This window comes from Paroedura picta, chromosome 12 (genome assembly GCF_049243985.1).
Source record: "Paroedura picta isolate Pp20150507F chromosome 12, Ppicta_v3.0, whole genome shotgun sequence".
NCBI lineage: Eukaryota > Metazoa > Chordata > Lepidosauria > Squamata > Gekkonidae > Paroedura > Paroedura picta.
The window spans coordinates 50113216-50139035 of record NC_135380.1 but is presented as its reverse complement, the minus strand read 5'-3'; the positions used below and the strand labels follow the sequence as shown (position 1 = coordinate 50139035).

Here is a 25820-nt window from a genome sequence, read left to right as displayed (position 1 = left end):
CTGATGATGAGAGCTGCAGGCCAGAAAGCATTTTCTAGCATGTGTGTGATTTTTTAAAAAACCTGGTTAGTCTTCATTGTGCTGCAGCAGACTTACAGGGCTCAGCCTCCAGGAGTATTTGGCAAAGGAGAACAGATGCTCTCCCCACAACAGACACCCTGTGAGGTGGGTGAGGCTGAGAGAGCCCTGATATCACTGCTCAGTCAGAACAGTTTTATCAGTGCCATGGCGAGCCCAAGGTCACCCAGATGGCTGCATGTGGGGGAGGAGTGGGAAATCAAACCCCGCTCACCAGATTAGAAGTCTGCCCTCCTAACCACTACACCAAACTGGCTCTACACCAATTCATGGTGACCCTATGAATTAAAGACCTCCATAAAGCATGCTTTCATGAGTAGCCTTGTTCAGGTCTTGCAAACTGAGGACCTTGATGGAGTCAATCCATCTCATGTTGAGTCTTTGTTTTCTGCCATTTCTAGCTTTTTCTAGTGTTATTGTCTTTTCCGGTAACTCTTGTCTTTTCATAATGTATTTCAAGTACAATAGCCTCAGATTAGTCATTTTGGCTTCTAATGGGAGTTCAGACTTGATATGATCTGGAGCCCACTTATTTATCTTTTTGGTACCCCACCTGTATACAGTTATCATCATTATGATTTTATCCATTAACACTACCAAGCACGTTTTCTGCCACAGTGTTGCATATCTTGGAAGTATCCTTACCTTCCAGTTGTTTGCAAATAGCATTCTTGCAGCTGCAAGCAAATTCAAACTTTAAATACCAACATTTGTTGTTGTTAGGCGTGAAGTCGTGTCCGACCCATCGCAACCCCATGGACAATTATCCTCCAGGCCTTCCTGTCCTCTACCATTCCCCTGAGTCCATTTAAGTTTGCACCTACTGCTTCAGTGACTCCATCCAGCCACCTCATTCTCTGTCGTCCCCTTCTTCTTTTGCCCTCGATCGCTCCCAGCATTAGGCTCTTCTCCAGGGAGTCCTTCCTTCTCATGAGGTGGCCAAAGTATTTGAGTTTCATCTTCAGGATCTGGCCTTCTAAGGAGCAGTCAGGGCTGATCTCCTCTAGGACTGACCGGTTTGTTCGCCTTGCAGTCCAAGGAACTTGCAAGAGTCTTCTCCAGCACTGAGCACCAGAGTTCAAATTCTTTGACGCTCGGCCTTCCTTATGGTCCAACTTTTGCAGCCATACATTGCAACTGGGAATACCATAGCCTTGACTAAACGCACTTTTGTTGGCAGGGTGATGTCTCTGCTTTTTAGGATGCTGTCTAGATTTGCCATAGCTTTCCTCCCCAGGAGCAAGCGTCTTTTAATTTCTTTGCTGCAGTCCCCATCTGCAGTGATCTTGGAGCCCAGGAAAATAAAATCTGCCACTATCTCCATTTCTTCCCCATCTATTTGCCAGGAATTGAGAGGGCCGGATGCTATGATCTTTGTTTTTTTAAGCTGGGGTACAAGCCAACTTTTGCACTCTCCTCCTTCACCCGCATCAACAGGCTCTTTAGTTCCTCTTCACTTTCTGCCATTATAGTGGTATCATCTGCATATCTGAGGTTGTTGATATTTCTCCCTGCAATCTTGATCCCAATTTGTGACACCTCTAATCCCAGCTTTCTCATGATATGCTACGCATATATGTTAAATAGGCAAGGCGACAGTATACAGCCTTGCCGAACTCCTTTCTCAATTTTGAACCAATCAGTGATTCCATGTTCAGTTCTCACTGTTGCTTCTTGACCTGCATATAAGTTTCTCAAGAGACAAATAAGATGCGCTGGTATTCCCATCTCTTTAAGAACTTGCCACAATTTGTTGTGCTCCACACAATCAAAGGCTTTAGCATAGTCAATGAAGCAGAAGTAGATGTTCTTCTGGAACTCCCTAGCTTTCTCCATGATCCAGCATATGTTGGCAATTTGATCTCTAGTTCCTCTGCCTCTTTGAAATCCTGCCTGTACTTCTGGAAGTTCTCGGTCCACATATTGCTGGAGTCTAGCTTGTAAAATTTTGAGCATAACTTTGCTAGCATGAGAAATTAGTGCAATGGTGCGGTAGTTAGAACATTCTTTGGCATTGCCCTACTTTGGGATTGGAATGTAAACTGTCCTTTTCCAATCCTGTGGCCATTGTTGAGTTTTCCAAATTTGCTGGCATATTGAGTGTAGCACTTTTACTGCATCGTCTTTTAAGATTTTGAATACTTCAACTGGAATGCTGTCACCACTACTAGCTTTATTGTTGCTCAGACTTCCTAAGGCCCATTTGACTTCACATTCCAGGATTTCTGGCTCCAGGTCAGTAACTTCCCTTTTGTGGTTATCAAGGATGTTAAGCTCGCTCTTGTATAGTTCTTCTGTATAATTTTGCCACCTTTTTAAAATCTCTTCTGCTTCTGTGAGGTCCCTACCATTTTGGTCCCTTATCATACCCATCTTTGCATGAAACGTTCTCTTCATATCTCCAATTTTCTTGAAAAGAGCTCTGGTCCTCCCCATTCTATTGTTTTTTTCTATTTGCTTGCACTGTTCATTTAAGAAGGCATTCTTATCTCTTCTAGCTTTTCTCTGGAATTCTTCATTCAATTCGGTGTATCTTTCTCTTTCTCCCTTGCCTTTCACTTCCCTTCTCTCCTTAGCTATTTGTAAAGCTTCGTCAGACAGCCATTTTGATTTCTTGCATTTCTTTTTTTGGGGGATGGTTTTAGTTGCTACCTCTTGTACAATGTCGCGAACCTCCGTCCATAGTTCTTCAGGCACTCTCTCTATTAGATCTGATTCCTTAAATCTATTTGTCACCTCTACTGTATATTCGTCAGGGATATGATTTAGTTCATACCTGAGTGGCCTAGTGCTTTTCCCTACGTTCTTCAATTTAAGCCTAAATTTTGCAACAAGAAGTTGATGATCTGAACTACAATCAGCTCCTGGTCTTGTTTTTACTGACTGTATAGAACTTCTCCATCTTTGGCTGCAGAGCACATAGTTAATCTGATTTCTGTGTTGACCGTCTGGTGATGTCCATGTGTAGAGTCGTCTCTTGGGTTGTTGGAAAAGAGTGCTTGCTATGACCATTGTATTCTCTTGACAAAATTCTACCAGCCTGTGCCCTGCTTCATTTTGTACTCCAAGGCCAAACTTGCCTGTTATCCTGGTTATTTTTGGCTTCCTACTTTAGCATTCCAACCCCCCATGATGATAAGCACATCATTTTTTGGCGTTGCTTCTAGAAGGTGTTGTAGGGCTTCATAGAACTGGTCAACTTCAACCTCTTCAGCAGCAGTGGTTGGGGTATAGACCTGGATTACTGTGATGTTGAATGGTTTGCCTTGGATTCGAACTGAGATCATTCTGTCATTTTGGGGATTGTATCCCAAGACTGCTTTTCCTACTCTCTTATTGATTATGAAGGCTACTCCATTTCTTCTGCGAGATTCTTGTCCACAGTAGTATACCTGATGGTCATCTGAATTAAATTCACCCATTCCTGTCCATTTTAGTTCACTGATTCCTAAAATGTCGATGTTCAGTCTTGTCATCTCTTGTTTAACCACATCCAGCTTGCCTTGATTCATGGATCTGACGTTCCAGGTTCCTATGGAATAAAAATCTTTACAGCATCGGACTGTCTTTTCTCCACCAGTTACTTCCACAACCAAGCGTCCTTTCGGCTTTGGCCCAGTCGCTTCATTCATTCTGGTGCTACTCGTACTAGCCGTCTGCTCATCCCTAGTAGCATATTGGACACCTTCCGACCTGGGGGCTCATCTTCAGGCGTCATATCGTTTTGCCTATTGGAACTGTCCATAGAGTTTTCATGGCAAAGATACTGGAGTGGTTTGCCATTTCCTTCTCCAGTGGATCACCTTTTGTCAGAGCTCTCAGCTATGACCTGTCCGTCTTGGGTGGCCCTGCACGGCATAGCTCATAGCTTCACTGAGCTACGCAAGCCCCCTTGCCACGGCAAGGCAGCGATCCTTGAAGGGGAAAATACCAAGATTACTATAACCAAAAAGCCACATCAGTGGTATAAGTTGCATGTTTTTATTTATAGTCTCTTTTATTCCATTCTGAATCATTTCTTTTAACAGAAATATGTTCCACCACCATATAAGAAGAGGGTTCTGTAATCTGAAGAGAGTTCTTCTGGCTGTTGAGGCCTAGACCAGGTGTTCAACCTTTTGGGACTACAAGCACTACTGAAATTTTGAGAGGGGAGTGGTGAGCATCACCTCAATATGGCTACTACATGAGGTAGAGTCAAGCTCAAAATGGCTGCCTCTGGAAGTGGAGACACATGCTTTGAGTCCTGGGTACTAGAGGAAAACAGGGCAGAAATGCTTTGATTTTGTGAGATGTTTGTGATTGGATGGGCTTTGGTCAACTTTGGATGCTAATGTGTTCTGAGTCCATGCTGAAATATTGCCCCTCAAGTCTTCTTGTTCCTTCCTTTCCCCTTACCCTCTGGTCTCTGGTGGCATTTCTCAGGGATGCTGGAAGTGCGCTTGATGGGCTGCCAGGATCTTTTGGAAAGGGTGCCAGGCCGTTCCCGAGTGGCCAGCTCAACGCCCATCTTTGGGAGCCCCGCTGACTTGAAGCCCTTGACCAGGACGTGGGCTGGCATGAGCATCCATGGCCGTGGGGCTTCCACAAAACACATTCGGAATGAGGAACTGGGCAGTAAGTTTGCGGATTCTGGTTGGATTTGCTTGGCAGTGTCTTTCCTGAGTTTGTGGCTGGCTGTCGGTGCGTTTTCAGGGGCAGCCAGATGTGCTTCTGGGAAAGGAAGCAAAAAAAAAAAAAGGTGTTTACTGACTAGCATAATTGCAGCCTGCATTCCTGTGCGGTCCCACATGGGATCTGCATCTGACACAGAAGAACTCGCAAGCTCTCTCTCTATAAAATTCCGGGAGCACCCAAGAGTGCTCACCTGTCCCATCCCAGAGGGTGACTTTCCTGCCCAGAATCACATGATGTGGGAGGGGCTAGCACTCTCCCCTCAGTTCTCCAACTTCCCACCGCTGAGAGAAGATTGTTCAGCAAGCTAAAGAGAAATTTTACCTCAGATTCAAAAGAAGATGCGAATTACTAAATTCTGATATTACTGGCCCCTGTTGTAGGACAGGACCTTGTTTAAATCTGTAACCATAGTGCCTCTATATATTTTGGAAACGGCACTAGAGGTGGTCTGCTCGGGACAGTGTCTGGGACACATCCGGTGTCTGGACTCTGTTTCCAGCATGGTGGGCTGCACCCAGAAGGGGTTGGCCCCCACAGCGCCTGTCCCAAAACCTGCCCATGAGGCATGCACCATCTCACTGACACACTCCTTGCTAGCTGCCAAGCCCTGCCCAGGATACTGCTTCACGTGGCTGCGGTGGTGGTGGCAGCGGCCAGGTGCCACTGCTGGCCCCAAGGAGGTGGTGGCACCAAGGTGGCAGCCCCGAGGCGGAAGCAGCTGTGAGGAGGCAGTAACCATAGCTGCAGCTGCTGCCGCCAGGATGACCCGCCCACAGCTGCGATGAGGAGGAGGTGCCCTGAGGCATCGCAGGCACCTGGGGCCACAAGAACGAGCCGCCAGCAGTCACTGGGTGAAGGAGGCAGCCCGAGGTGGCAGCCAAGAGGAACTGGTGGCTCCTAGGGGGTGGTGCTGGCCCTGGGGAGCAGCTGGCTTTTGCGGCCCCGAGCCGCTGGCAGCTTGAGCCAGCTGCCGTGGCCCTACTCTGCCACCACCGGCTACACCCTGCCACCACCTATGCAGTGGTTGCGAGGCTGCTGGCAGCTCACCCAAGGAGCACCAGCCCTGAGGCTGCCCGCCTGCTCCCCGTGCCGCATTCCGGAGGGAAGGTAAGGGAGGGTGTGGGAGCCTGCTCCTGCCTCCACCTCCCCCCCACCCAAAAAAAAACAATCCCCTGCTAGCGCCTACTGCATTGAAGTATGCAGCAGGCTTTTTACTTAGTAAATAAATATTTTTAAAAGGAGAGAGAAAATAAATGGGTCAAAAATGGCGCCAGAAATGGCTCTGAGTCTGTCACCTGTGTTCTGACAGGACCTTTATAGACAGAAGGCATCTCTTAGATGCCGGCAAGCACCATCTCCTTGATGTCGAGATCTGGTGCTGCTGGCTGACTCAATCAATGCTGGTAACCCAACTGCTGCCCAGCACTGAAAGTCCTTGATCACGTAAGTCATGGCTGCATGGGATGCTAGGACACCGTCTGTGTTGAGACGCAGTTCACCAGTTTTTCCATTTTCTAACAATGAGACCCTGAGCCTGCTTGCCTCCATAGCATTGCCACCAAGCGTTGCTGCCAAGCTTTGGCACTGCCAGGCATCAGCACCAACAGTCACTGCCAACCCGTGCCACTGAACTTCACTGCCAAGTGTCACCACAAAGTGTGGGGAAATTCAAGGGACAGGCAATGGTGCCCCCCCCCCCCAACACTGACCATTAGCTGTAGAAGTAAGTAAGCTCTGCCCGTATTCCCAACACCCATGAAGGACTGGGAAAGAGGTTGGATATGGGCTCTTAAGCTATAAAGTTGCTATCACCTGCTGCCACCATGAGTGAATCTTTGACACAGTTGCTGGCAAAGGATCTGAGACCATCTCAGAACTGATTATTATAAGGGCAAGGGTGCTATAGCCTTGTCTATAAAGGCCCCAAGTAAAGCTGCATTCACACCTGCATTAGCAGAAAATGGGACGTTTACACTCAGGAGGAAAGGCTGTGCTTAGTTTTGATTGCTTTAAGCATCCCAGAGCCACCTACATCAGTTTGGATGTGCAACCAGCAATGATTATATCTGTTTGTCACCTTCCCACCCCCTTTCTTTTTTGTTTCATGAAATGAGCTGATCCAGGCAATGTGTTGTTAGGTGCGAAGTCGTGTCCGACCCATCGCGACTCCATGGACAATGATCCCCCAGGCCTTCCTGCCCTCTACTATTCCTCGAATGTAGGAATCCTTAATTGCCTTACTGACTTTTTAAGGCCTTTCATGGTCTGAGCCGCACATATCTGAGGGGCTGCCTATTGCTTTATGCTGCCCGCAGGGCCTTGTGTTCCGCAGGTACTAACCTGTTGGTGATTCCTGGTCCTCGAGAGGTTCGCCTGGCCTCGACCAGGGCCAGGGCCTTCTCAGTCCTGGCCCCAACCTGATGGAATAAGCTCCCAGAAGAGCTAAGAGCCCTGCAGGAGCTTTCACAGTTCCGCAGAGCCTGTAAAACTGAGCTCTTCTGCCAGGCCTTTGGTTGTGGCCCAGGAGATCACAGGAGCCCCTCCACAACCAAGAACTGTCGGCATCCCTGAGGACTGGGGCCCTGAGGCGCTGATGAAGAGGGGGACAGGGGAGGTTAAGGAGGAGCTTTTATCTTTCTTTTCTTGTCACTGGAGACTTTGGGTGGGAAAGGCACCCTCTGTGAGTGGAGGGGTGGGCACTCTTGGGAGCTTCTATATATATATATATATCGCTTGCGAGTTCTTCTCCATGGCAGGCCTTGCATCAGACGCAGATCCCAGGTGTGACTGCACAGAAGGCCACTCAATGAACAATAGTTACAGGTAAGTGCCACCCTGTTTTCTCCAGGTGAACTGATCTTTGTTGCCAGGAAATCAATCGTAATAGTGAGTAATGGGTAGCAGCATTTTAAAAACAATAATTATCATTATAAAACATTATGTATTAAAATTCGTAATAGGTCCCTTAAACAATTCTAACCACTTCCATTCTTACAGCAAGATCTAGATTGTTTCGGATTCAGATGGAAATTTGAGTGGGATTTTGAACAGGGAGGTCAGGTTTTCGACACCGGGCTTGTCACTGCTGCTGGATGGCTTAATTTGATTTTCTCCAGCAGCCTCAACTGCATCTGATGCTGGGTTTGGGGGATCAGGAGTCTTTGGGTGACTTATAGCAGGGATGCCTCCCGTCTCCTCCTGAGTGAGGTGGCCCCTCTAAGAGCAGCTGTGTAACCTTCCCTCACTTCCTTCCCTCTTGCAGGTGAAGTTCTTGCTTTGCTCAAGGTGGACAACAAAGTGGTTGGGCACACAAACTGGGGGCCAGTGAACAACCAAGCTTGGGACCAAAGCTTTGTCATCGAACTGGATCGAGTAAGCAGACGTGCATTGTTGGGCTCCTGTAACTAGGGATTCCTTAAGTTTTTAATCCCTTTCAGTGTGCCACCGCAGATCTGGCATTAGTCCTGTTTATGTCTAGGGTGCCCTTGCTAGAACCTGGATGTGTAGAGGAATAGGTGCATCACTCTGGAAAGGATCTGCTCCCATGTTGTGGTGCTGCATAAATTGACAATAAGAGCTCACAATCCATTGATTATTAGGGGTGAGCAGTTTTTCTTTAGCTGGGAGACCACAATTGGGTCTCTGCCTACTTGTGATGTAGGTGTGCAGCCACTCTCGTTTTGCTGCACTGAAATTGTGCTGGCAGGATGTCTATTTCTGACACCACAGAAGTGGGAGGAGACCCAGGGGTGGCCTCCTCTGCTGCTCTTCATTGTACTTGACCCTCAAGTTGCTCCCCCTTTTTTCAGTGGGCATTGGCTCCCTATCCAGTGCTGGGCTCCAGCAGCTTTTGGTCTACCAAAAAATCTCCTGTGGGTGATTTGTGGCCCAGAGCATGATTGCTTCCCTCCGGGTGTCATCATGCTGACTCCTGTGCCTTCTGCTCTCTTGCTTCTGTCTGCCTACATCCCTCCTTGAACTTCTGGTCCTCTGGAAACCAGTGTGACTTTCTCTGGTCCATCACTGTGCCTTCTGTCTTTCCATGCTGCCTGTTATTTGGTCTGCTTCATGCCCCAGCACATGTCAGGCTGTTCTTCCCAGTTAAAAAAGCAGTTACCTCTTTACTCTCTCTTGCTAAGCAGCTCACTTTGATCGTTTCCCTGATGCAGCCTGGAGCACAAACATAGGGGAGGAGGAGGGGAGGGGGCCCAGTTAATTCCATCCCTTTGCAGGCCAGATCGGTTTGGGGCTGCTGACAGAAGAACATTCTTCATGTTTCTGGTTCCCCTCCTCTGCAGACCTGGGGCAAAATACTAGGTTCCAAATGTGATTGTGGTCCTGCCCGCCAACTTGTTTTCCTTCTGTCATGGGAATGTGATTTGATTTGATTATTATTACGGTCTTTGAGCAGCATGAAAGTATCTACAGACCACATCTGTACAGTCATGGGAATGTGAGCGATTTGCTTTCCAGGGCGATGTGACGGAGCTCTTTATTCTCTCCCCTGCTGTAATTGAGTGGATTCAAAATTTAGATATTAGTGTGTAGGGGAATTGCCCTATCTGTCTGCATAACCGTTGTCCCTGCTTGGCTACACATTTTGCATTGTCATTTGTTTCCTGTGTGTCAATCAATCAATCCCTGCAGTCTCGAGAGCTGGAGATCTCCGTTTATTGGCGCGACTGGAGAGAGCTGTGTGCAGTGAAATACTTGCGCCTGGATGACTTCCTAGATAATGAACGCCATGGCATGTGCCTCTCCCTTGAGCCTCAGGGGCTGCTTTTTGCAGAGGTAATAAGGGGACAGATGCGCTTCCTCCTTTTTGACAGCGACTTCATTTCAGTTTACAGTTCCAGGAATGGAAGCAGGTTTGGCCCCAGAAGCAGTCTTGAGAGGAGACTGTCTGAGAAGCATAACTAAACAACCGGGAAGAAACAAAAGGGTGAAATTGAAATGCCTGCCATATAGTTAGGGTGCTGTTTCAGCAGTTTTTATATTTCATATTCAATGCAAGGTTAAGCCTTTGCTTTGTATCTCAAAGATCACAGGTTGAGTTCCCAGTCTGCCCCGTCAGAGAATTTCAGGTCGCAAGGCTAATATGCCAAACAACTGAGGTTCTGTTGGTTGATCTCTCTCTTTCTCCTCTCCCCTTCTTCCCAAGGAGTTCAAGGCAGCATGCATTGGCTCTTCCTCCATATTTTATCCATTAAAAAACAAACAAACCTGTGAGAGAATGACTAACCCTGTGTTAGCTGTGTAACTCACTGGACCTCGATGGAGTTACATTGTCTCCAAAATACGAAGTGGCAGTTTGGGAGGGAGGATAATTAAATGGGGTGCTTCATTTGGATGTTGAGATCTTATTGGTGGCTTCATAACCTGGCTGAGTTATGTTGCCAGATTTCTTCTTCCTTGAAGATCTAGCCACAGATCTGGCCATGCGTGGATAGCATCCCTGCTTGACTGCTGCTGCACACTCTACTTGGGACTGCCCTTGAAAGCTGTTTGGAAGCTACGTTTGATGCCAAACTCAGAATCCGCAAAGTGATAGGAACTTGTATCAAATAGAACAGTTTTTTTGGTTTACCATTCAACAATGGATCATTTGTCTCAGTTTTACTGCATTGTGATTCAGTTCTTCTTCTGTGAGTGCAGCTGATGATGGGAGGGGCCCCTGGGCTCTGGTTGGTGGGGGTTTGTTGACTTTTCTCAACCAAAAGCTTGATGGAAAAGCTCCAGTGTGCAGGCCCTGTGGAATTGCTTTAGCTCTGGGAAGGCCCTGGTATTGTCTGGAAACTTGTTCTGCCAAATGAAGGCTAGGACAGAGAAAGGCCTGGCCCTGGTTGAGGTCATACAAGTTTCCCTGGGGGTTTCTCAGGTACTCAGGGTCCAAACCACGTATGGCCTTGAAGGTGATTACCAGAACCTTAAGCCTGATCTGGCATTCAACTGGGAACCAGCGCAGCTGCTGGAGTGCAGGCTGGATGTGGGCCCTCCAAGGTGTTCCTGTAAGAATCCTGACTGCTGCGTTCTGGATCAGGGATCAGGGTAGGCCCGCACAGAGCAAATTTCAGAAATCCAACCTAGAGGTGTCCGTTGCCTGGGTCACTGTGGCTAGGTGTTCCGGGGCCAGGCTGGGCACTAGTAGCTTGTCTTGCCGCAGGTGGAAGAACGCTAGCTCAGCTACTCTTGTGACCTGCTCCTCAATGGAGAGGGAGGTGTCAGAGATCACGCCCAGATTCCTGGCTGAGTGTGCTATTGATAGTTGCACCCCATCCAGGTTGGGCAGCCGCACTTCCTCGCCTGGACCTTTGTTACCAAACTACAGAACATCCATCTTTGAAGAATTAAGCTTCAGGTGGCCCTGCTTGAGCCAGCCTGCCACTGCTTCCAGACATCTAGCTGATGAGTCTGGGGGTGCGTCACGGTGACTGTCCATCATGATAACAACCTGGGTGTCCGGCACGCAGGTCCCAATCTGTCTAAGCACTTTTAAAGGCAAAAAATAGCAGTCCATCAAATTATACCCAGAAACAGCACAATGTGAGTCCAATAGCACCTTTAAGACCAACAAAGATTTATTCAAGGCATGGGTTTTCGAGGGCATGCCTCTTCGTATTCAGGATCTTTATCAAAAGGCCTCTTGGGACAGGGCCTTCTCTGTGGTGGCATATTGTATGTGGAGCTTCCGTGAATTTTAGATTCCAGCCTTCTCTTAAGTGTTGTTGTTGGCTAGTGTCTTAAACTCTGAAATTCTGCTTTAATTCCGCTTTTGTTTGTTTGTTTGGTACGATTTTATAATGTGGTTTATTTTCTTACCATGTTATTTGCTGCCATTTATTGCTTTGATGTTTAATGCGAACTTACGTTTCATATTTTTTTGCAAACTGGAAGGTTCGTTTATTCCAAGATAACTCATTAAAATTTAGAAACAAAAATAGATTAATTCCTACGGAGAAACAAATACATCTCATTCTTTTTCCTCCCCACTATTCCTCCACAGGTAACATTCAGCAACCCCGTGATTGAGAGGCGCTCCAAGCTGCAACGTCAGAAGCGGATTTTTCCCAAGCAAAAAGGTTAGTGGGGACTTGGCAGATGGGCAACTCTGCCTGTAAGAGTGTGTATGCCCAGGTCACTGGTTCATTGTTTATTTTCTTTGATTTTGATCCTGCTATTCCCCAGCAATCAGGGCTCAGGGCGGTTACAACATCAGTATAGAGCAGGAGTAGTCAAACTGTGGCCCTCCAGATGTCCATGGACTACAATTCCCATGAGCCCCTGCCAATGGGAATTGTAGTCCATGGACATCTGGAGGGCTGCAGTTCTGACTGCCCCTGCTGCAGGATCAAGGGAAACTGCTTGGCAAAGATTGCTCTACATCTCTTCATGACCCAAGACTTGGGCAGCTCAATGATCATGTGTTCCCTGTATGAAACTAGATTAGCACTCCCTTGGATTTTACTGTAATTTCTACTACTTCTTTGCTCAGTTTAAGATCCTATCTGCATTCCTGCAGTCTGCAGAGGTTTGTACTAGATGATCAGAATCACAGAATCATAGGGCCACACAGGCCATCTAGTCCAACCCCCTGCTCAATGCAGGATCAGCCTAAAGCATCCTAAAACATTCCAGAAAAGTGTGTATCCAATCTTTGCTTGAAGACTGCCAGTGAGGGGGAGTTCACCATCCCCTTAGGCAGCCCATTCCACTACTGAACTACTCTGACTGTGAAATTTTTTCCCCTGATATCCAGCCTATATCATTGTACTTGTAGTTTAAACCCATTACTGTGCGTCCTTTCCTCTGCAGCCAATGGAAACAGCATCCTGCCCTCCTCCAAGTGACAACCTTTCAAATATTTAAAGAGGGCTATCATATCCCCTCTCAACCTCCTTTTCTCCAGGCTGAACATTCCCAAGTCCCTCAACCTATCTTCATAGGGCTTGGTCCCTTGGCCCCAGATCATCCTCGTCGCTCTCCTCTGTACCCTTTCAATTTTATCCACGTCCTTCTTGAAGTGAGGCCTCCAGAACTGCACACAGTACTCCAGGTGTGGTCTGACCAGTGCCGTATACAATGGGACTATGACATCTTGTGATTTTGATGTGATGCCCCTGTTGATACAGCCCAAAATGGCATTTGCCTTTTTTACCGCTGCATGATCCTGGAGGAACTTCCAACTGTATGATTCTATCTGTCGTAGGACTGATTCTGTGGACCGGCCTACCAGAGGAGGTCTCAAACATAATCCTTGCCTTCTTGGGTTGAAAAGTAATCTGTCCTTTTTCATGGGGCTTTTAGTTGAAGTTAAAGTTTCTTTGAACCTTTATGGAAGGCAGCAGGAGGGCTGAAAAAATATTTTTTCAGTAGGGGATATATTTCTGGATTGGTGGCCTTCATGATTTTGTTGCATTCTTTTCTGTTGGCATTTAGTTTTTTCTTACCCTTCTCACCTTGCCTCAAGTCAGGCTTTGCGACCACAAAGTCTGGGTGTGGGGAAGGGATTTGGAGGGGGGTGGGAAATCGATGGGAAAAAGCTGGTGAACTTTGGTCATGTTAAGGTGGTAGTTAAGTGCACACTTTTCCTCCATGCACATAGTATGCTCTCTGCCTCTTCTTCCTCTGAGGATTCACAGGTGTTCCTAGCTCAGTTCATCTGCTTGGTTTGAGCATTGCACATTTTCTCCACCTCTGCCACACACCATAAATCTGTGCTCAGCGCCAGTAAGAAATCTTGTGGGAAGCGAATCATGCAGTGAGGCACTGGGAATCTTGATACCTCTGCCCACCACAGAGTGCTGCTCTTGAAAGTGGGCAGACTTTCTGAGTAACCCACAGGCCAGGGGAAACTGCTTTCCCATGATGCCTTTCTTAGGCGAACAGTCAAAGACAACTTCTAGAAGCTCAACTTGGCACTGCCAAATCAAGGCCATTTTGTGGGCTGCAGTAGCACAAGGACAAAAAAAACTGTGTTATTTATTATTTATTTATTTGTTAGGCTTGCGTTCATGTCAAATCAACACATCTTTTGTTCTTGGACCACTAGTTGAGAAGGATACAAGTGTGTGTTGTATTTAAAGAAATGGAAAAATCTGATTGGCAGCTACACTCTTTATTGTGTGTATAAAAGTGTCAAGGCTGCTGAGAGGGACAAAACTACCACAGATTTGGGCAAAGTGCACCCGAGTGGTGTTGGGTGGGGGAGAAGTAGGACTTTGGTCTGGTGACGGCTTCTCACCAAAACTACCATGTGTCCCTGTGAGCCAACTACAGCCATCAGGCAGCCATTAGCTGGCTCTCCCACCCCACGGGGCTGCCCACCGAGCATCAGCCAGACCCCAGGCCTTTTCTTTCATGACTTCTGCTCTGGGCAGGGGGCTCCCTTGGAGATCTTCAGGAGGTGTGGCAAGGCCTGCCTGCTTTCCTGGGCTTCTGAGGGAATATGAATTGACAGGCACCTTTTTAAGGGAGGGGAGAGGAAGATCTTTTCTTTTTAAGGCTTTGAACTGAAAATGTTGCAAACTATTGTAAGCTGCATCAAACTACAAGGAAATTCAGGATAGAAATGTTTTAATCAAAGAATAACAAGTACCATCCAGAGTTTCTGTGAGGATAAAACCTGTGTTGGGGGGGGAGTCATATATTAATCGCCTGGCAAGAGATGAAGTGTGAAATATAAAGTTGAACAGTGGAATTTTAAAAAGAAGACGGTAAACCACTGAATGCTAGTGAAACACTGAATCCCAGAATTGAGGGGCAATATCAGGGGAAGGCCTCGAACTCTATGCCCTATTGCTGACCCTCCATTGGTTGGCCCCTGTGTGAGGCAGAATACTGGACTAGAGGGACACCCTGGTCTCATCCAGCAGGGCTCTTGTTATATTTTATATTTTAAGTCATATAATTTGGGTCTATTAGTATCAAAGGTCCATAAAGGTAACTATCTTATAAATTTATAGACCCAAGATTTAAAATATAAAATATAAGGTATATAAAATATAAGAATTAGGTAGTGGGTTGAAGACTTTGTATCCCTGGGGGAAAAAAACAATTCAGAAATAAGTTTACTGAGGAAGTAAAATACAAAAATGAGGTTTTATACCTAGGAACTTGTTCTGAATAAAGCTTTTTGCCATTGCCAGCTTGGAAATTTCTTTCTGTTGATGCAAGGTGCTTTGGCAGATTGAATTGTTGTGGGGGGAAATGGACATAATGCATGACAGAGGCCGTGTGCAAATGGTGATCTTGGTATGTCCCTAAGGCTTAGCCTCTTGGGAACTACTGAGAGAGCCAACGACCCAGGTGATTTCAAGGCATGGCAGTTTTCTCCTGAGCTTGTGAGTTTTTATTCCGGCAGGGAAAGAGTTCCTCCGAGCCTCTCAGATGAATATCAACATCGCCACATGGGGGCGCCTGATGATGAGCATCTTACCGCCTTGCAGTTCCCTGACCACCTTGAGCCCCCCTTTCCGGCCCTCCCCCCGCACGGACCTCGCTTCTGCAGCCCCTTCTCAGAGCCGAACAGAACTGGTGCCAATGCTGGACTGGTAAGGGCCCGAGTTCTGATCACGGTCAGCCAAAGGCAGCAATTGCCGATGCATCTAAGCATGCTTGAGAACAAAACAGCGGGCGTACTGGGTTTCAGGCACAGTAAATAAACACAGCTGATTCCATGGAACGGGGCTGGGTGATCAAGGGATGACACAGCAACGAGGGGCATGGGGCTAGGATCAGAGAGGCCAGGTTCAAATTCAGATTGCTGAGTGACTTTGGGCCACTTTATAACATGGAACGGTTAGGACAAGTTTGAGGTAGCAGTTCAGAGCGACGTCCTCTAATCTGGAGAACCAGGTTGGATTTTTCACTCCTCGACATGCAGCCAGCTGAGTGACCTTGGGCCAGTCACAGTTCTCTCAGAGCTCTCTTAGCCGTACCTACTTCATAGGATGTCTGTTTCGGGGAGAGAAAGAGTAGGCTACTGTCAGCTCCAAGTAGTAAAAAGTGAGGTACAAAAAAAGAGCTCTTATTCTTCATACCAAGGGCCAAACTTGTTGCATTCAGGAATACAGCAGGTGCTAGATTGGGGGGGGGGGGGCTTGGAGTGGAAGAACTCTGTGGACAGCTTCCCTCTACCCCAGAAAGGCTGCAGGCTGGAGGCCCCCGGGTAGGGAACTCACCAGCAGGGGCAGTGGAAGGAGGGAGGGAAGTGGAAGGACGAGGGGGTGGTCAGGGGTGGGGGATGGAAGGTGATTGGCTGGCCGCTGGACAGACAGGCAAGCCGGTTGGAGAAGGAAGCACTCGGGCGGGACAGCTGCCCTGAATGGGTGTTAAGCGCTGAGTGGCACTTAAGCCACGAGAGACGCTCCTCCCCCAAGCCCTTGCCAGAAATATATTATGTGGAACAGGCATTGGATATGGGGGGCAGAATCCCCGACCGTGTGCAAAGAGTCAGACCGTTTGTCCAGTTACCGCCGTATGGTTTATTCTGACTGGTGGCAGCTCTCCGAGGCCTTGGGCAGAGCAGGGTCTTTGCCACCTCCTGCTTTCCATGATCCTGTGGCTAATCTGGGCCTGAAATCGGGACCTTTTGCATGCAAGTAAACCTGATCTCTAGTGCCGATCTGTGGCTCTCCCCATTGAGAGAGATGCTGGGTTCTGAACGAAACAGCACAATTCAGTTTCTTCCTCTCGGCCCTGAGCCCCGCTTATTGAGACCACAAACTTTACTCCTTAATCATGCATAAGCTGGCTGATGGCTGATGATGAAGAAGTGGAGCCAGGTTTATTTTTGAAGCTGAGGGTTAAAAGACACCCCCCCCCCCAAGCTAGACTTCTGAGGCCATTTTATCTCCTGCGAGTTAACACATTGGAGAATGAACAAGAACAACCCTTGTTGTGGCCAGCCTGCCTTTCCCACAGCTATAAGTTTCTCGTTCTTCCTCTCAAACAGGCACTGAGGATGAGGCAGCAGCAGAAAATGTTTAGAGCAAGCGGCTGTTGGGCCGAGTCAAGAGCAAATATTTGAACGGGTGGTCAGCTTGTGTTTAGTTCAGAACAGCAACCTGGCTGCTTTGAAAGGCTGGCTTTTCTGTGCCTCGAAGGGTCCGGTGGGATGCTCTGGGGGAGAACCGGGGCTGGTTTAGTATTGAAGAGCCGCATTGGGAGGAACAGCCTAAGGAGAGCAACAAGACGGACATCTGTGCTGTCCCTGGGGCGGGTTGCTGTAGCTGATGCTGTGGGGTGTGCCTTCTGATGTCTGCCTGCAGGACTGTGGAAGAGAGATCTCCCCCCCGAAACATGTCTCCCAAAGGCAGCCACTGCCCAGTGGCTAAACTGACGTTCGATGCTGAGCCTCCTCCGAAGCCGCCCCGCCTCTTCCTGGGCTCTTCTCCCAAAAAGCTGGAACAGGCTCCTGTGGATTCTTTGGTAATGTGGACGCTTTTGATGTTGGGTCAGGTTTCTATAGAGACCTTGTGGTCAACTTGGATACTTTAGGCCAGGCTTTTGTGGACCCCTGGGGTTTCTTGGCGTCCCTGGAGGGGTTTCCCAAATAAGTGGGAGTTAATTAATTTTTATACATTTTTTACATTTGCTAAACATTTATCGGTTGTTATGACTATCTATGGTTGTTTTGACCCACCTTTCCCACCAATAGCCAATGATGGGCCTGGAAGGAAGGGGAAGGGGAGGGGCCCCGGGTGGGCGTATCCACAGCTCTGCTTCCCAAACAATATTCTGGATGATCGTGCCACTTCTGGAGTTTTTTGAAGCCTGAAGAATGTTTCAGGGGTTTCTTAACAGTAAAAAAGTCGAGAAAACTTGGCATGGAGGTGGCATGCCCTGTCCTAACAGTCTCCCAGTGTGCCTCAAGCACTTCACTTGGCCCCAGTACAGGAGAGCTGTTATGCTTCCTAGGCTGAATTCTGTACTATCTCAAGTCATGAATGGCCATCAGGACAAGGGGCCCTGTTTGGTGGTGAGGCCAGCTTATGGGCTATTGAGAAAATTGATACCCTGGAATAGTCTTAAATGGAATGGCCCTTTTCTCAAATGTGAGAAATGTGTGAAGGATTCCATCCCTTGGAGATACGGTGGGTACATCAGTGGGAGGAAAAATTGGGGAGATTTTGGGATGAGGTGGATTTGGAGGTCACCTTGCAAAAAAAAAATTGTACATTATAGCAAGTAGAAAATGATCTTAAGATGAATGTTTAGCCCAGGGGTGGCCAGACTGGCTCTTCAGATGTCCATGGACTACAATTTACACGAGCCCCTGCCAGCATGGGCTCATGGGAATGATAGTCCATGGATAACTGGAAAACCACAGTTTGGCGACCCCTGGTTTAGCTTGTTCCTGCAGATTCTAATGTGGCACTATTCAGAGCCTATAGGTTAAATGAAAAATATCATTTAAGTAAGTTATCTCAGGGTGGGCTGGCAGAAAAATCCTTCCGACTAGATAAGGCGAAGGAGCGGCCGGCTATCAGCTTCCTTGCCTGCGTTAGGCGTGAATAGGGTGGGTCATATCTGCCCCTTCTAGAGTATAAAGGAGAAGCAGGAATTTGAACCTAGGTCTGCTCGAGGCCTTGAGTCTCTGCCCACATTGCCTTTTTAGTCCAAGAGTAGGAAGGCGAGGGGGCATCTTCTTCATTCAGCAAGAACGGGACATTGGTTTGTTCACTTGGCAACACCCAGCCCTCATGTGGGATGTGCAGGTGAAGTGGAAAATGTGTCCTCTGGCTGGGGAAGGAATTCGCATTCTTGAAGACATCCTTACAAACTGAAGCGTCTCTTTTCTCTGGGCTGTTCTTTCAAGGAAGGCCCCAAGTGGAGCTGAATAACTGGGGCTGCTTTCTGCTCCAGCAGAGCTTTGACAGCCCTCTGGCTCAGCCATGACCCATGGTGTTTCTTTTTCCTGCTTTTACAGCCTCTCAAAAAGTTACACCTTGAAGAAAGGCCTCTTGGCCAAGAAATGGTTAGCCGGGCTTCCCTGAGGTGAGTTCTGCAAGTGGAGAGGATAGATATCCAAGGTGAGGAAGAGGAGAAGGAGATACTCTCAAATTAATAACAGTGCCTGTGTGTCAAGTGACGTTGAGCCACCGCCAACTTATGCAACCTCAGCAAGGGGTTTTGAAGGCAAGTGGAAAGCAGAGGTTGGTTGCTGTTGCCTTCCTCTGCAGAGTCTTTCTTGGTGGTCTGCCAAACAAGTACTGAGCCTGCTTAGTTTCTGGGGCCTCACAAGATGGGGTGATACTATACCATTCCACATCCATAATAGCATAGGTCAGGATGACTATGGACTACAATTACCATGAGCCCCTGCCTGCATGTTGGCAGAGTCTCATGGTAATTGTAGTCCATGGACATCTGGAAAACCACAGTTTGACCACCCCTGCCATAGACCTTCACGTATATTGGATCTGATCCAGTCACTTCCTTTCTGTTGCATCATCTCAGGAACACCGAGGGAGATCAGAACATACCTTGTACTTAGTTGTGGCAAATGTTAGCATGTTTGTCTTTTTTTTAAGTACTTTGGCTAAATGCAAAGCTCCAGAGGTCTCCCCGTTCCCTGGGAGAAACTTTTGGGCTCTAGAATGGCCCCTTGTCCTTCATTTGCTCTTTGGTAGCGTTTTCATGCAGCTTTTTCGGAAGGAGTGAAGGGAGAGGAGGGAGGGCCTCCGGCTCACCTGTTTTTGCCTCGTTTTCGGTCCCTCTCATGAGTGTAGGGCACGGAGGAAGGAGCCACAGTGGCAGCAGGAGAGAAAGGGGCCAGGCTCAGATGGAGGAGGCCAGAGTGGGCTAGTGCTTCTCCCTGCTGCGACCGCAGAGAGCGTGTGTGTGCAGGTGCGCTCTTAGTTTCCTCTGAGTCTCTTGGCACCACATTGTTAAAGTTGCATGGGGGTGAGGAGGGGGGAGAGGCTGTGGCCCTGATCCATGGGGGGAAGGCACCACTTGTCCCTGCTGCACATGCTACATATGCTCCCTAAATAAACTGGCCCTGACTGACAGGCCCCTTTATCCAAGGAGACATCGACTTTTCTTTTTTCTTTTGTGTTATGATTGTTTTGGACTATGCTTTTAGCAGTCTCATTTTCTTCCCGCCTTCCAACACTCCCCGCCAGGTTCCTGGAATTTACTCCAGAGTTTCCTTGGTAACAGCTTGTGGTCCACAAAATGTTCTAGGGCATCTGTTAGCTTGAGCTGTGCATTCTCTCTCTTTGCCTCTCCCTCTTTCATTTATAACATTGGCTGGTGTTGTGCAGGGATGGAGGATCTTCCTTGCCTCTTTTGATGTCCTCCGGGCTCCTTTAGAGCTATTTGGGGTCACTTCCTTTCTTTCTTTGACTTTTAGAACCTTCTCTTCTCCTCCTCCTCCTCCTCTGTTGAGGGCTGCCCTAACCCTGACTTGGTTTTGCATCCCGGGACGTTTTTGTTGTGAGCTGCCTCAGTCATGCTTTTCTCTGCCAACAGGAAGAAAACCGTCCAACTCGAGGACTTCAGCTATCTTGCCATGCTGGGTCGGGGCCACTTTGGAAAGGTGACGCGTGAGAATATGCTTTGTCCTTTTCTCTTAGTAAGGCATGTTAGGAAGGCTGGGAGGAGCCAGTGGTATCCTGGACTGCTCTGGTTTCAGATGGTGGCTGGGGCTGATTCCACTCCAGACTGTCCTTCCTGCAAGCAGAAAGCAGGACCTGCCCCTGCTCTTGGCTTCGCTGCACTGTCTTTGTTTGCAGGGAACACAGGGGAATGGGGGAGCTGGTTTTCATACCCTGCTTTCCGCTACTCTGAAGGGTCTCAAAGCAACTTCCTGTCGCCTTCCCTTAATCTCCCCATGACAGGCACCTTGTGTGGGAGGTGGGGCTGAGACAGTTCTGGGAGAACTGCGATTGGTCCAAGGTCACCCAGCAGGTGGAGGAAAACTGGGGACTCAAGCCTTGTTCTCAAGATTAGAGATTTGCTGCTCTTAACAACTACATCAAACTGTCTGTGAACTTCAGTCCAGTTTCCGGGTGCTTCTCCTGCATATGTGAACCAGACCTGACCCTATAGTTCCATCTCAGCAAATGTCCACATTCGTAGAGCAGGGTGGATGTGTATGAATAGAAGCCATGCTAGAGGGCAGGTATTTGAAACTAAAGTTACTATTTCCCCGTCCACCAAAAGGAAAAGTGATTGTTCTGGAAGAATTTTGAGGAAACGGGAAATAGCTGCATCAGTAACCCAGGTGCTAAATGGGAAGTCCCGTGGCTCAGTGGTAGAGGGCTCTGCTGGGCATGCAGGAGGCCCCAAGTTCAATCCTCAGCATCTCCAAAAAGGACCAGGCAGAAGGCGTTGGGAAAGGCCCTGGAGAGCTGCTGCCTGTCTTAGCCTTGATGGATCACGGGTGACATTCAGGATAAGGAAACTTCAGGTGTCCTGGAGAGGTGGAGAGGTCTAAAAATTATTGTCCATCTGGATCGAAACATGTCAGGTAATTTTGTTATAGATAGTTTTGTTGTTGTGTTCCTCCTACTGTTCCTGTATATTTTCTACTGAGATTTTAATGCATTGCTATTAATTGAGTTTTAGCACTGTGCCATAAAATGTGTACTTACTAGATTTTTGTGATAATAATTTTTAGACTTCTCAACCTTTTCCCCCCCAAAATTCTGCCCAGTTCCATTCCAGAAAGAGGAGGAATTCCATCTTGCCAAGAAGTCTGAGGGATTTGGGGCTTGCTATTTTAGCTTTGTTATTTTAGCTATTGTTTAACTGCTGTTCAGCAGTTGTTGTACACCATGGAATAGAATGTTATCCATTTCAGGTGTTGCTGGCCCAGTACAAGGCCACAGGCAAGCTGTGTGCCATTAAAGCCCTCAAGAAACATGACATCCTCAGCCGGGATGAGATGGACAGGTGAGAATTTGTCCAAACTTGGTATTGCAGCTGCTGGCCCAGCGAGCGTGAGTCAGCATGCATGATCTGCAATGAGTTTCAGCCACAATCGATATTTGAGAGAGAAGCTACTGGATTCATTGTCATCGAAGTCGACCTCATAGTTATGGAGGTTAACCATGGCTTGTCTAAATTAGGAAGGCTGCAGCTGGTGAATCGGAAATAGTAGTACAAAATGGGCATTCAAACTGTGGTTTGCGCTACTTGGTATGGCATGATGTCTGCATTGACAAACCCTAGTTAAGGCTTTTCCACCTACAAAGCAAGTGCATCTAGAGCAGCCTTCTGCAAATTGTTTATCATTGAGAAACTCCGGAAACATTCTGCAAGCTTCTAGAAACCCAAGAAGTGGTGTGATCATGTGGAACATGGCTGGGAAATAGAGCTGCATACCTGCCCACCGGGGACCCCTCCCATTCCCACCCCCTCTAGGCCCATCATTGGCCATCTTGGAAGGCAGGTGGTGAGTCGACATGACCATATGTGGTCATAGCAGCTGACAAATGTTTAAGACATTTTAAATATATATTATTTAATTTATTTTTATTTATAATTTGATTTGCTCCCAGCGACCTGGCTCGCGGCGGTTCACAGCATAGGTTGTTGTTGTTATGTGCGAAGTCATGTCCGACCCATCGCGACCCCATGGACAATTATCCTCCAGGCCTTCCTGTCCTCTACCATTCCCCAGAGTCCATTTAAGTTTGCACCTACTGCTTCAGTGACTCCATCCAGCCACCTCATTCTCTGTCGTCCCCTTCTTCTTTTGCCCTCGATCACTCCCAGCATTAGGCTCTTCTCCAGGGAGTCCTTCCTTCTCATGAGGTGGCCAAAGTATTTGAGTTTCATCTTCAGGATCTGGCCTTCTAAAGAGCAGTCAGGGCTGATCTCCTCTAGGACTGATCGGTTTGTTCGCCTTGCAGTCCAAGGGACTCGCAAGAGTCTTCTCCAGCACCAGAGTTCAAAAGCCTCAATTCTTTGACGCTCGGCCTTCCTTATGGTCCAACTTTCGCAGCCATACATTGCAACTGGGAAGACCATAGCCTTGACTAAACGCACTTTTGTTGGCAGGGTGATTGTCTCTGCTTTTTAGGATGCTGTCTAGATTTGCCATAGCTTTCCTCCCCAAGAGCAAGCGTCTTTTAATTTATTTGCTGCAGTCCCCATCTGCAGTGATCTTGGAGCCCAGGAAAATAAAATCTGCCACTATCTCCATTTCTTCCCCATCTATTTGCCAGGAATTGAGAGGGCCGGATGCTATGATCTTTGTTTTTTTAAGGTGGGGTTCAAGCCAACTTTTGCACTCTCCTCCTTCACCCGCATCAACAGGCTCTTTAGTTCCTCTTCACTTTCTGCCATTAGAGTGGTATCATCTGCATATCTGAGGTTGTTGATATTTCTCCCTGCAATCTTGATCCCAATTTGTGACTCCTCTAATCCCGCATTTCTCATGATGTGCTCTGCATACAAGTTAAATAGGCACGGCGACAGTATACAGCCTTACCGAACTCCTTTCTCAATTTTGAACCAGTTAGTGATTCCATGTTCAGTTCTCATTGTTGCTTCTTGACCTGCATATAAGTTTCTCAAGAGACAAATAAGATGCTCTGGTATTCCCATCTCTTTAAGAACTTGCCACAATTTGTTGTGCTCCACACAATCAAAGGCTTTAGCATAGTCAATGAAGCAGAAGTAGACGTTCTTCTGGTACTCCCTAGCTTTCTCCATGTTCCAGCGTATGTTGGCAATTTGATCTCTAGTTCCTCTGCCTCTTCGAAATCCTGCCTGTACTTCTGGAAGTTCTCGGTCCACATATTGCTGGAGCCTAGCTTGTAGGATTTTGAGCATAACTTTGCTAGCATGAGAAATTAGTGCAATGGTGCGGTAGTTTGAACATTCTTTGGCATTGCCCTTCTTTGGGATTGGAATGTAAACTGACCTTTTCCAATCCTGTGGCCATTGTTGAATTTTCCAAATTTGCTAGCATATTGAGTGTAGCACTTTTACTGCATCGTCCTTTAAGATTTTGAATAGTTCAACTGGAATGCTGTCACCACCACTAGCTTTATTGTTGCTCAGACTTCCTAAGGCCCATTTGACTTCACATTCCAGGATGTCTGGCTCCAGGTCAGTAACTACCCCATTGTGGTCATCAGGGATGTTAAGCTCGCTCTTGTATAGTTCTTCTGTATAATTTTGCCACCTTTGTTTAATCTCTTCTGCTTCTGTGAGGTACCTACCATTTTGGTCCCTTATCATACCCATCTTTGCATGAAACGTTCTCTTCATATCTCCAATTTTCTTGAAAAGATCTCTGGTCCTCCCCATTCTATTGTTTTCTTCTATTTCTTTGCACTGTTCATTTAAGAAGGCATTCTTATCTCTTCTAGCTTTTCTCTGGAATTCTGCATTCAATTGGGTGTATCTTTCTCTTTCTCCCTTGCCTTTCACTTCCCTTCTCTCCTTAGCTATTTGTAAAGCTTCCTCAGACAGCCATTTCGATTTCTTGCATTTCTTTTTTTGGGGGATGGTTTTAGTTGCTACTTCTTGTACAATGTCGCGAACCTCCGTCCATAGTTCTTCAGGCACTCTGTCTATCAGATCTAATTCCTTAAATCTATTTGTCACCTCTACTGTGTATTCGTTGGGGATATGATTTAGTTCATACCTGAGTGGCCTAGTGCTTTTCCCTACTTTCTTCAATTTAAGCCTAAATTTTGCAACAAGAAGCTCCTGATCTGCATAGGTATATAAACATATTTACATAAAAATAATCTTATGACAATAAAATCCCCAAATCTCAACGCCATAAAATAAAATATTGTTGAACAATAAAATCCGATAAAATTAACTATTTGGGAAACCCTTCCTGGGCTGCCAAGAAACCCCAGGATTTCATGAACCCTGGTTGAGGAAGCCTAGCCTGGAGTCTAGCAGACCAGTTGCTCTGGAATGTGATTTGCCTGTCCATTTTGAACTTTGAGCCATAATTCAGATTTTTAAATGCTGGCTTAGCCGAATTCGTGGTGTGATGTCTGAAATCAGCCGGTCGAATTAAAAGCACTTTAGCTGGTTGCTAAGGCTTCTCCATGACAGGCTTAACACAACAAATATGCAACCCGAGTAAACTTTATTGTATTGGGCTATTGTCCCTCTGTTTGTAAGCCGCCCTGAGCCAACTTGTTGGGAGGGGTGGGGTATAAATTTAATAATAAAATAAAAAATAAAATAAATGACTGTGATTGCCATCCTACTCAAAAGACACAGAATGCTGCAATTCAAACATTTATTTTAGGGGAAAAATAGATTTCTTATCCTCATAGTACTAGGAAGATTTCCCCCCCCCCCCCAAAAAAAAGAAGAAGACGAAGAAGAAAAACAACAGCTCTATTTTGGCTCGCTGACACTGTCCTGTTTTATTCCCGGCAGCTTGAATTGCGAGAAGCGAATCTTTGAAGTGGTCAACTCCTCTGGCCACCCGTTCCTGGTGAACCTGTTTGCCTGCTTCCAGACACCGAGTCACGCTTGTTTTGTGATGGAATACACTCCTGGGGGGGACCTCATGATGCGCATTCATTCCGATGTCTTTTCAGAGCATGTGACACGGTGGGTTGCTGAGATGATTTTCTAAATACTGTCACAGGTCTGATATATTTGGGCGGCACAAAAAAAAGACACCTCATCTGCTTGGGATTTCCAGATGTTAAGTGGCTGTCTGCCTCCGCAGGGTGCTGGCAGGGCTCATGGGAACTGTAGTCCGTGGCCATCTGGAGAGCCACATTTTGGCCACCCCTGCTGTAGGGTTTTCAAGGCAAAAGAGGTGTTCAGAGGTGGTTTGCCAGGGCCTGCCTCTGCATAGAAACCTTGGTGTTCTTTAGTAGTTTCCCATCCAGGTACTAGCCAGAGCCGACCTTGTTTAGCTTTTGAGATCTGTTGGGATTGGGCTAGCTCAGGGCCATCCAGGTCAGGCTCTCTTCTCCTAGCTAAATCCTGTAGCTTCACGAAGGGTTTGATATCTAAGTGGGAACGAACAGTCAGAGGGAGGCTCCTGCAGCAGCGGGCAAGCAAGCAGAATTGGTTGGGTGAGAAGAGGGTCTTCAGGAGCCTGCCCCTTGAAGAGATTA

The 25820-nt window shown here is 47.2% G+C and overlaps 1 protein-coding gene across 2 annotated transcripts in view; it reads left to right on the top strand.

The window, feature by feature from the left end:
• The window catches only part of PKN3 (protein kinase N3), a 61315-nt gene that overhangs the window by 22048 nt on the left and 13447 nt on the right, over window positions 1–25820 (top strand). The window contains exons 7-16 of one of the 2 annotated variants that reach the window (XM_077305895.1): window positions 4504–4695; window positions 8018–8127; window positions 9403–9546; window positions 11759–11834; window positions 15116–15305; window positions 17025–17184; window positions 18686–18753; window positions 20233–20299; window positions 21566–21657; window positions 25126–25302. In XM_077305895.1, the coding sequence (XP_077162010.1) occupies window positions 4504–4695; window positions 8018–8127; window positions 9403–9546; window positions 11759–11834; window positions 15116–15305; window positions 17025–17184; window positions 18686–18753; window positions 20233–20299; window positions 21566–21657; window positions 25126–25302 (1276 nt within the window). The remainder of the gene's footprint in view (window positions 1–4503; window positions 4696–8017; window positions 8128–9402; window positions 9547–11758; window positions 11835–15115; window positions 15306–17024; window positions 17185–18685; window positions 18754–20232; window positions 20300–21565; window positions 21658–25125; window positions 25303–25820) is intronic. The other variant, XM_077305896.1, reaches the window with a different exon arrangement.